General features: G+C 32.2%; 1 protein-coding gene across 1 annotated transcript; it reads left to right on the plus strand.

Annotated features, from left to right (window-relative positions):
* LOC109823987 lies at positions 8,146–11,841 on the plus strand. The gene is made up of 3 exons (XM_020390476.1): positions 8,146–8,531; positions 8,618–8,839; positions 11,549–11,841. Exons 1-3 carry the CDS (start codon positions 8,214–8,216, stop codon positions 11,576–11,578), a joined length of 570 nt encoding a protein of 189 aa, XP_020246065.1. The 5' UTR covers positions 8,146–8,213; the 3' UTR covers positions 11,579–11,841.

The following is a 12,462-nucleotide window of genomic DNA, read 5'->3' on the forward strand; positions in this document are numbered from 1 at the left end:
ACGACGGCGAGACTGCAGCGAGAAAACGTGAGAGAAAGAGAGAGGGGGAGAGCGACGACACTAGACTAGAAATAGAGAGGAGATAGTCAGAGAGAGAGAGAGGGAGCCCGAAGAGAAGACGTGAAGACGTGAGACAAAGAGAGAGATGGAGCCCGATGAGAATACGTGAAGACGTGAGAATGAGAGAGAGCAGGAACGATGACACTACACTGAAAATAGAGAGGACAGAGAGTCTAAGAGAGAGAGGGAGCCTGGTGAGAAGACGTGAGAGAGAGAAAGCAGGAACGATGGTGAGACTGTGGCGAAAAGACGTGAGAGAGAGATAGACAGAGCAAAAACGATGGTGAGACTGTGATGAGAATGACGACCAGACTGCTGCGAGAAGACGTGAGAGAGAGAGAGAGAGAGAGAGAGAGAGAGAGACAGAGCAGAAACGACGGCGAGACTGCGACGAGATGACTTGAGAGAGAGAGAGTGTGGGGGGAGCGATGACACTAGACTGGAAATAGAGAGGAGAGAGAGTCTGAGAGAGAGAGAGATATAGAGCCTGGTGAGAAGACATGAAGACGTGAGAGAGAGAGAGGGGGAGCAAGAACGACGGTGAGACTGTGGCAATAAGAAGTGAGAGAGGGGAGGAGAGCGATGGTACTAGACTAGAAATAGAAAGGAGAGAGAGTCCGAGAGAGAGGGGGGAGGGAGCCCGGTGAGAAGACGTGAGGACGTGAGAGAGAGAACAGAAACGATTGCGAGACTGCAGCGAGAAAACATGATAGAAGGAGGAGAGGGAGCCCGGTGAGACTACGGTGAGACTGCGGCGAGAAGACATGGGAGAGAGAGAGAGGGGAGAGTGACGACACTAGACTGGAAATATAGAGAAGGGAGAGTCTGAGAGAGAGATGGAGCTCGGTGAGAAGACGTAAAGACGTGAGAGAGAGAGAGAGAAAAACGACGTGAGACAGCAGTGAGAAGACGTGAGAGAGAGAGAGAGAGAGAGAGAGAGAGAGAGAGAGCAGGAGGAGGGCGACGGCACTAGATTGGAAATAGAGAGGAGAGAGTCATAACAGTTTTGATTATTTCATTCAAATTCACTTGTATTTTAATCTTCACAGTTTTGATTAGAAATAGACAAAAATTAAATTTTACTATTTTTAAATTGTTAACTAAGAACAAACATGTTTAGATAATGATAAAATAAGAACAACTTAGGAAAAGCAAGATCAAACAATTTTAAATAAATTAATAAATATAGTTACCAGGTAGGAGACATTAATGCTGTAGTTTTCTATGTAGCAAAAAGCTTAATCAACTTTTCTTAATAAAATAAAGCATTTGCCTATTTCAAGGAGTCCCTTATGAAGGGGGGAAAAGATCTCGTCCTTTTCTGCTGCCCATTGATGCCGGTTTTAAGGAATGAGCAGTCTAACAATTATTATAATCATGTGTTTAGGAATTGATATTGTATTATAGTGATGGGAAGGAGGGGACAAGAGACGAGATTGTCAGCTAGAATTTATTTTTGTCGCATCCCACAATAGACGACATTAAAAGGGTGTTTGTTTCAAATCCTAAAATTTATGGATATGGATTTCACCATAGAATTTGAAATCCATAAATTTTTTGTGGGTTTTGGGATCTGTAAAATTTTGTTTGTTTTATCAATATTTTAGGATTTGGAATACTATAATTTGTAATATTTTGTTTGTTTCATTAATATTTTGGGATTTGGAATACTATAATTTGTAATTTATACGTATAATTTATTTTATGATATTTGTTATATATTATTATGCAATATCACATACTACATTATATAATAGTATAAAATATATATTATAATATTATATAATATTTTAATAACATATATTATTATATAATATATTATATTAATTATAATAGATATTTTTTATCCATTATATTATAGTGTATTATATTAAACCAATATAATAATATTAAACTAATATAACAATATTATATATATATTATGATATAATATAATATAATACTATAGTTTGAAATAATATAATATATTATACTATAACATGATACCTTTTAATATATATCATAGTGTATATCATGTAATATAGTATAGAATTTATAGATATATATATTATTATATATGATATGATATATAATATATGATAATATAAAAATAATATAGAATATATATAGTATATGATATAAAATGCTAACGTTAATTTACTAGCAGGCATGAACCAGTGATTCCTATGTATAATATATAATATTATATATATTATATTTATTACAGCATGAACGTGAAATTCTATGTATTTATATAATAATAAAAGTTAATAAAATAAAAAAAAAAAATAAAAAACTAAAATAATAATAGTAGTATAGTATATATAGTATATATAATTATTTTAACAATATAATATATATATATATAAATATAATATATATAGATAATATATGATATTAAATATATATATATATATGTTATATATAATATATAATATGATATAATATTAATAATTGATAATATAATATATTGATAATATATATTAGTATTATAATAGTAATATTTTATATAATATAAATATATTATATTAACATGATAATATAATAAGTAGAAAATGCTACAAGTAATCATACCGTCGACATATTACTATAGGCAAGAATATAGATGATTTCTTGTATATAAGTGATACAAATATAATATATATTATAAGATATTATTATATAAATATTAGTTATATGATATATAATAGTATTATTATAAATATTATGATAAATATAATTAATATATGTGTATATTATATAACCATATATATAATTATATCTATATTTTTATTATATTATAAAATATACCAATTTATATATATAATATTAATATTATATATATTAATATTTATTTAATATATACATTATATTATTCATAGTTGATATTATGAATAGTATATATAGTATAGATATTGAATTATATATATTATATATATTATATATGAATAGTATAATATAATATTTATTTAATATTAATATTATATTATATATAATAATAATATATTAATAATAAGTGCTATAGGAAGATTACTGGTGAGCATTACACAGCATGGAGAAGTGATTCTTGGGTCCTCCTATGAGGAATAGATGTATTATATTAAATATTATATTATTATAATATTATATATAATATATTAATCTTATATTATATTAATTATTGTATAGTATAGTATGCTAATATAATATAATATAATAGGTTTTTTATAATTTGGGGGGTTCAATATCCAACCTAAATCCTCTCTCAATGTTAGGATTTCACAAATTCTAAAATATAATAGTTTTTTATAATTTGGGGATTCAATATCCCAAAATTGGTTTTGAAACAAATATGGTTTATGGAATTCTAAAACCCAAAAAACTTATAATCCACCTTATATCCCAAAAAAAAGTTGAAACAAAAGAGAGGATCTCACAAATCCTAAAAATATATTATTTTTTTATAATTTAGGGATTCAATATCCCAAAATTAATTTTGAAACAAACAAAGTTTATAGAATACCAAAACTCAAAAAAAAAAAAAACACTTTTTACATCCCAAAACTTGAAATCCACCCTATATCCCAAAAAAAAAAACGAAACAAACACCCCTTAGACATCAGATGAATTTCACAATAACCCTTTAACTTTGGATATTTTACAAATAATCTCCTCACTTTTTAAAATTTCATAAATTCCGCCTTTTCTCCTTAAGTATTGGAGTTCTTGGAAAACCCTCTTTAGCTTTCAACATTTTCCGGACACCTCTCTAAAATCATGAATCACAGATGTTACCATAAAGAATATTTTCCAGCGCAATTTTCATCGCTCACGAGGAAAATGCGCTTAACGCTGTTAATTAAAGAGTTTTCTAAGAACCCAAAAACTAATTAGGAGAGGTTTTATGACACTTTTTTAAGTTTAAGGGGTTTATTTGAGAAACATCCAAGCTTAATTACAGCGAGGTCTCTGAAATATACCCTTAAAGATATATACCTAAGTAATGCTAATTTTAAGATTATTACACTTTATGACACGAACATTAATCTAAAAGTTGACATACATGCGTTTGATGCATATGTTTGATTGAAGTAACAGATCATCTTCACAGATTTTGTCTCTTAACATTCTTAATAGGTTTCCGGCTCTAATACTGCAATACCAGTGATAGTAGTTTCAACTCAAGGATGAGTAGTTGATACTGTTAAAATTATTTCTTCTCCCATATTTCTTCCCCCTTTGTAATGAAGAAAACAACAGAAATGAATAAGGGTTTTCTTTATATATATACACACCTAAATCATTGGTAATTGTAATTCTATGAATGTGAAAAAATTTCCTCTGATAGTTAAACTCTATCTAGAATTCGTTTGCGCAATATATATTTACAAGATTACCATTGTATATTAAGTTATTCATGAGCCTTCACATATTGATGTAGGAATTTACCATTTTCCATATACAAATATCCAGTTACTCTAAAGAGCATGAATAGAACAAACACTGTTATTGAAAGCCATTTAAAGCCTTACAACTTGGAGCCCAAGACATTGAAAGTTAGATAAACCTCTTTAATTAGATATTGAAACGTGGATATATCGTTCATTAAGCCTTCTTCAGATATATTTAACAGAGCCTTTGTGGTAACTATTGCCATATTACAAGTGCAAGGACGTCAAATTAAAAAAGAACCAAGATAAGTGTCCCTTGTTTATCACTCATTTGCAAAATCTAATTTTTTTATGCCAAAAAAATAACTACGATGACTACTGCCTCGTTCCTTCCCATGATTCTGCAATGTCCAATGCTTGAAAAACAAGACCGAGTTTAGAGAGTTGCCAAACACATCCCCTACATCACTTTACTATTCGTATAGCCACTAATTGATCACAAAGTTGTATTTGACAAATGTCACTAATGATGTTAAAATGTATTTTTAATCTATAAATAATCAGACAAAAGTATTCTTAAATTTTGTGATTATTATTTACACAGTGACATCATTTTCTAGAAATCCTTAATCTACCACTGGTTTTAAGATCTTTGTGCCTAGATTGAATTTAAGACAAAAAGAACTACTTGCCATCATGATTCCAGACCAAGACACGCCTTTTCTCATATCTTGCTCTTTATGGAGAAATCTAAGTGCATCTATCAGCATTCTTTCCAATGCTTATGCTAAAATAAATAGAAAGCTAATAAGAATTCCTTCAATAGGAAATATAGTATTAAGTAGGGTATATTGCAATAAATAATACTAGTCTATAATGCGCTAAACTATATTTGCTTTCCTGATAGTGATTGAATTATAGAGCCTTTTTTTTAAACAAAATGTCACAAAAAAGAGTAATATGTTTTATTAAACTACTGACGTGAAAAAAAAAATTGTTAGAAATTATACAGTCATATATATATATAACTAAACATTATAAGAAACAAAAATTCTAACAATAACTACTCAAAGTTCTAAAAACAAAAGGAAACATTAAGCCGTCAGTATCTTCTCATTAGAGGGAGAAAAGAGAAAGAATTAGAGTGGATCCCTATCTGAATTCTGATGCTCTCTAATTAGGTGGTGATTGGGTGGGATCCAATTCTTTAGGTCAACCTAATTTGTTAGAAATTTGTTAGAAATTATACAGTCATATATATATAACTAAACATTATAAGAAAGAAAAATTCTAACAATAACTACTCAAAGTTCTAAAAACAAAAGGAAATATTAAACCGCCAGTATCTTCTCATTAGAGGGAGAAAAGTGAAAGAATTAGAGTGGATCCCTATCTGAATTCAGATGCTCTCTAATTAAGTGGTGATTGGGTAGGATCCAATTCTTTAGGTCAACCTAATTTCTTTATTTTACATTTAAATATATTTCTATTAGTACAAAGCATACATTTTATGTCATGAATTGTTATCCACTAATTTCTATTAGTACAAAGCATACATTTATTCTAGGCTGCAACTCTAGTAACATATCGAGTATATAGCCTACTTGGGATTTGCTCTGCCCATGTCGATACAAGTAATTATTAAAGAAGGGAGAAAACTAAAGTAGTAGGCTCCTACAAAACTAAGTTCTGGTGACATAAAATATTAATGCACTTCGACCCTCCACAAAGTTTCCAAGAGAGAAGATCACACACACAAAATTAACAGCATCAACACAAACAAACCAATTTAACGTGGTTCGGCAAGTTGACTACGTCCACAGGGCAATGAGGGGATGAGTTTTTACTATTAGAGAGAGAGAGAGAGAGAGAGAGAGAGATAGAGTAAAAATAGAGATTACAAAATCACTCAAAACCTCACAAATTAATCTCTCAAACTAAGCTCTCAAATCTCTCACCAAATCTCCCAAACACACAGCTCAGAAGTCTCTCAAATCCCCCCTTTTAAAGAAACCCTAAAATCGTGTTTCAATATATATCAAAACACAAAGCCAATCATAACAGGAAACTAAAAACAGGCCCAAAACCGATTGGCGGTCGACCGTCGAAATCGTCACGGTCGACCGACCAGAAAGACAGAAACTAAAAAAACGATTATAGGGTTTGGCAGTCGACCGTCGAAATCGTTGTGGTCGACTGACCAAAATTCCAGAACCTGTACCAAGTTGTGCACGTTTCCGGTCGACCGTCACTTGTCTCGCGGTTGACCGAACAGCACCAAAAATGATTCTTACGTTGTTCTTCCTGTTCTTCTTTAACTGTTTTCTCCGTTTCTACAATACTGCCAGTTTGTTGTGCTCTCCCATTGAAAGGATAGTCTTCTTAATTTCTTTTGAATATTGTCCAAAAATTCTAGTTTCTAATCCAAAGAAAGTCATTTTTCATTAATATGGTTTCTCAGAGTACTTCGCCTTTAGTAAAAGCTTCTTCTTTTTTCTTTTTTCTTCTTCCATTTTTCTTCTTTTAATCTTTTAACCTTTAGTAAAAGATCGAGGTCTTTGTTTTTTATTTTTTTTCTCAGTAGGACTTAATTGTTTTCAATTAAGTTCTTTTTAATAAATTAAGCCTTCATATATATAATAGCATGATGGCATCTCCATAATAAAAGATGCCTAACAATGTTGTATTATGTTTTATAAGTCTTAATTTATATCATACCTAAAAGGAGAATGAAGATATATAAATGATATCTAGAATAATCGAGATTTTAATCCTCCATTATTGGTGTAATCTTCACTTTTGAATTAATTTTAATATTATTGATATTATATCATTGGTGTATACTGTTGCGGGATATCCAGATCTTCATAAGCATAAAAATATTGGATATCACTAGTGTGATGTGGGATCGATGCATGGAGCCTTAGTTGCAGCTTAATTATTTGTATTGTTTAATAATCTATCAGACTCCCCAGGCGGACCCCAGCTCTAATAAGAGCTACGTACATATTATTTTGATTATATCTTTTGCATTGGATTTTTTGTTCTTACGGTTTGCTCTACATTTTCGTCAAATTCAGTATCCTAGTACGTGTTGCCAAGACAATTCCTTCAAAAGAAAAAAAAATCCAAATGTAAAATCAATCATGTTGAGATTTATTTGCAGATAGAGATCAAGTAGTTTTGGTGTGTCATCGATTAAGTAGCAGCATCGGTTGATCATGACATGTTCAATATTCAAATATCGGTCTATCTATCTTCTTAAATAATAAATGTAAAGGGGATGTTTGCATAGGGAGATGAAAGTTCATAAGACTAGACTCGTAATGTACCATGCGTAGGTTAAAAATTTTGGATGGAATTAAACAGATTTTGGAGGGAATTTTGAAATAGTTTTAAAGAAATTAGGGGTCATGTATCACCAAATTAAACTCCGGGTATTTAGTCCAGAAAAATTTAATGCAAAAGCAAAAAAGATATTGCAGCTTTTTCCCCCTCTTTTCGGAAGTTGGGTCGCGGAGCAACGAGCTGAGTCTTAATTATCAGATTAATACTATCAAACACATAAATAGCAAAATAATTAAACCCCCGGGTTTAATAAAATGTAATGTAAGTTAGTGAAAAGATATGTATAATCTGAAGAACTTTCCAGGAAAATTTAAAGGTTTATTATGGAACTTTCGCAACTGCGGGGGGCCAATGTGTAAACGCCGCCCAAAACACAGGATTGCTTGTTTATAAAAGCAAAGCAACGGCTGCGATAGGATTCGTAGGAGAGGGGGGAAGAGGGAGAGATCGAATTGGGGTTGTTAGGGTTATTAGAGGATGTCGACGGCGGGGGCGACGGATGAAGTGCCTGAGTCTCCGGCGAAGAAGCCGAAGTTGACGTCAGATCAGGAGTCGACGTCTGATGAGTCGGAGGAAGATGATGACTGTTTTTTCGGGGTCGACGGTCAGTCAGAGGAGTCGGAGGACGATTATTGCGGGGGTGGTCTCCGCAAGATGACCGACCAAGAGCGGGCCTTGCCCGATGTTTTCGCTATCGGTCTCATCCAACCGGCTGGCAGGAATTTCTCCGCTGAGTTTATTCGTCGATACGCCCTGATTGCCATCGAGGACCAAAACGAGAAGAGAAAGACAGAGGTCTGCTTCTTGTTCTTCTTCTTCTTCTTCCTCTTCCTCCTCCGCTTTAGAACATCGTCATTACAAACTTATTACTATTCTCACAGGGTGGCAATCAACTCCGTCTCAAGGAGGTCATCAAGTGTAATTTGCGGGTTGCTTGCCCCGCCGACCTTTACATAACTTTAGAGGCCGAAGATGTCGACACCCGCGAGGTCGATGAATACGAAGCCTTGGTGATGGCTCGTTGCGGAAAGCAGAAAGACGAGCTCCATACCTTTAGGAAGAAAAACAAACCGGCTATTATTAATCCGCCAGCGTCCACAGAGGTATGATCAAACCCATCCCTTTGTACAAGATTATGCTCTTGTCTTTTCCCTTGCGAGAGTTTTTCCTGGTAAATCAGGGAGTTGCCATTAGGACAGATCACTATTGTTATACTTAGTTTTATTTATATCATATTTGGTCAATGAAAAATTATGTTTATTAAACCATTTGTAAAGTTATGTACATCACACTTCTCTCATATGAGATATCTATTTGACATTTGAAAAAAAAAATAAACTGAAAATACAAAACTAGAGACAGTTAACCACAAGTTATAGTGCGGTCATCCAATCTTTAAGCTCAGATGGACATGAGCTGTTTAGTATCATGGTAAACAACTCCACCTTGATTTCTTTGATCAGCACCTCAGGACTTCTACACATTTGCTTGAAGATTCTCACATTTCTCTTTTTCCAAAACTTTTGCAGTAACGGGTGAAAGAGCAATATACAGACCTGAAATATGGATTTCGGAACTTTTGTTACAGGAGCTGATCACTTTCTTTAAATTTTCAATCCCTCCACAGGAAGAAATTGCTTTGTTTCTAATTTTTAATAACTGTTTCCATAACCAGGAATCACCCTTTTTGCCTTCCACATGCCATACATCACCATTTCTAATTTCTACTGAATGCTTTAGTACCTTATTTTTTCTTGAAATATTAATTTTTACTTGTTATTCATCTTGAGACGAACAACAGAACAACAAAAAAGACTTTATCTTTATTATTTTTTGGTTAGCTACATGAATCTTATTCTTCCATTCTGTTTTGTTGAGGGCTATATCTGGTCACACCAACGAATATCATTTGGTTTCATTTCATATAGATCCGATTAGGTTTTATGTAGATTCTACTTAATGTAACCTCCTTTATGCTGGATTGAGACTGACAATAAAAAGATAAACATTGAAGCACACCATTGGCAAACTTATGTCATCTTCTAGATATCGTAACATGATTCTGAACGATTCCAATGTTTTTATTTGCCACCACTAGTACATAATAAGGTAAAATGCAATCATGCTTGGTCACTAAACATAGCTCCTGATTGATATTTTATGTTCAATAATTTAGAATGAAGAAAACTGATCCTAGATTGCTTAGTCACTAAGCATGGCTCCTGATTGATATTTTATGTTCAATAATTTAGAATGAAGAAAACTAATCCTAGATTTCTCATTGTAGATGTATTGGTAATATGAAGCTGTATAATCTAGTCTATGTGTTGTTAGTTTTGCGAATGAAAGGATCCAAGTTGTTCCAAGCTAAGATTCCTTCAATATTTTTGTCAGATTATGTGAGTTTGCTCTTTTTTCTTTTTTACCGCTCAATCAATAGTGACCAAAATGACTGGTTCATTAACTCTTATATTGAAGAAACCTTGATTGTTAAACAATATTATACCTTTGTTATACTCTTGTCAGGGTCATTGCATTGTACTTGACATAAGTGGTTTGATGTCTCTATCTGTACTCTCGCATTAGTTTCTACTTTTCTATTTTCCTTTAATATTTTTGTCAGATTATGTGAGTTTGCTCATCTTTCTTTTTTACCGCTCAATCAATAATGACCAAAATGACTGCCTCATTAACTCTTATATTGAAGAAACCTCGTTTGTTAAAAAATATTACACCTTTGTTATACTCTTGTCAGGGTCATTGCATTGTACTTGACATAAGTGGTCTGATCTTTCTATCTGTACTCTCGCATTAGTTTCAATTTTTCTATTTTTGTTCAATATTTTTGTTAGATTATGTGAGTTTGCTCTTCTTTCTTTTTTACCGTTCAATCAATAATGACCAAAATGTCTGTCTCATTAACTCTTATATTGAAGAAACTTTGCTTGTTAAAAAATATTACACCTTTGTTATACTCTTGTCAGGGTCATTGCATTTTACTTAACATAAGTGGTTTGATCTCTCTATCTGTACTCTCACATTAGTTTCTATTTTTCTATTTTCCTTTTATATTTTTGTCAGATTATGTGAGTTTGTTCTTCTTTCCTTTTTACCGCTCAATCAATAATGACCAAAATGACTGCCTCATTAACTCTTATATTGAAGAAACCTTGATTGTTAAAAAATATTATACCTTTGTTATCTCTTGTCAGGGTCATTGCATTGTACTTGACATAAGTGTTTTGATCTCTCTATCTATACTCTCGCATTAGTTTCTATTTTTCTACTTTCCTTTAATATTTTTGTCAGATTATGTGAGTTTGCTCTTCTTTCTTTTTTACCGCTCAATCAATAATGACCAAAATGAAGAAACCTTGATTGTTAAAAACTATTACACCTTTGTTATGCTCTTGTCAGGGTCATTGCATTGTACTTGACATAAGTGGTTTGATCTCTCTATCTGTACTCTCACATTAGTTTCTATTTTTCTTTGGTAAGGTTTTTCTATCTTCCAAGTCTTCACCAAATGAAGCACTTGCTATTTGCTAATCATTGTGTTCCAGACAAGAAGCAAATATGATTTAAGCTCATAACTCTTCTTTAATGTTTATATACTCTGATATATTCTTGATAAAATCCCATTTGCCACTTGCTGCAAAATGCTAGATGCAAACAAACAACTGCATGTATTATGAAAAAAAATACCACATTTATCTTTGCCTTGCTTACTTCCTAATATTAGTAAGCACAATCGATTGAAGAAAGCATTTTTTTCTCACCCTTCTAATCAATTTTCTATTTTCAATTTTCAGGGCTCCATAAGTAGCAAGGATGATACTTAACCTCTCCGATGAAGATAATGCTGCTTCGCTTACTTCCCTTAGTGATCTCCTAAATAGACCATTAAAGAAATTAATTAGTAGCCTATAACTTGTATATCCGTGACTTTTGGTGTTTGGCATTTTGATGATAGGAATTAAGATAGATTCTATCCATAGCAGCAACCATTTCTCCTTTTTAAAAGAAGTTCCTTGTGAATTTCACAGTGAATTTGGCTCGGACAATAGAAATCTCTTGTGGTGGGCATTTTTAACATCTTTGTGTACAACTGGCAGTTTTGTTTTCAACGAACTTTATAGTGAATTTAGCTAAATGGTTTTCTTGTGATTTTGATAAATAGTTGATGATGAAGTCAACAACAATAATTTGATTAAATTATTTTGGTATCCAAAAATATTGGATAAAATATGAGACAAATATGATGTTTTCTTTTATCAGATGTTGATTTTAGATATACTCCACAAAAAAAAGATTAAGAGAACACATCATATACTTTGTTCTCATGTTTAATTAGTCTCAGTTTTTGGATTTACAGGAAGTGTTGATAATGTTGCAGGTGGTCTGTGGAAAATATGGCTCTGCCCAAATGTAGATGTCTGTAATATCCTTCAAATATTAAATCATCAAAACTTTAGTCTTAAATGACTGTCAAACTTACTTATCATTTATTTTTTGAGTATCCGTGTTTATTTATGTCCTGAAACAACCCGCAGCATGGGTCTATCTTATTAATACATTATAAAAAACTCCACTTGAATCATTTACTTCCTTTTTACCGACAAAAGCCCGTACTCGATAAAATATATTATTCCGAGCACGGGTTTTTTAGTCAAAACGCATCTTGTCTTTATCACGAGTTATTTCCCTTGGTTAACGCTACTTGTAG

This window comes from Asparagus officinalis, chromosome 9 (assembly GCF_001876935.1).
Source record: "Asparagus officinalis chromosome 9, Aspof.V1, whole genome shotgun sequence".
NCBI classification, from domain to species: Eukaryota; Viridiplantae; Streptophyta; class Magnoliopsida; order Asparagales; family Asparagaceae; genus Asparagus; species Asparagus officinalis.

What these genes read in the sequence shown, in the direction of transcription:
- LOC109823987 (XM_020390476.1), top strand. Translation starts at nt 8,214, where the DNA reads ATGTCGACGGCGGGGGCGACGGATGAAGTGCCTGAGTCTCCGGCGAAG. An exon ending in ACGAGAAGAGAAAGACAGAG is followed by an intron (nt 8,532 to 8,617) that starts GTCTGCTTCTTG and finishes CTATTCTCACAG; the next exon opens with GGTGGCAATCAACTCCGTCT. An exon ending in ATCCGCCAGCGTCCACAGAG is followed by an intron (nt 8,840 to 11,548) that starts GTATGATCAAAC and finishes TTCAATTTTCAG; the next exon opens with GGCTCCATAAGTAGCAAGGA.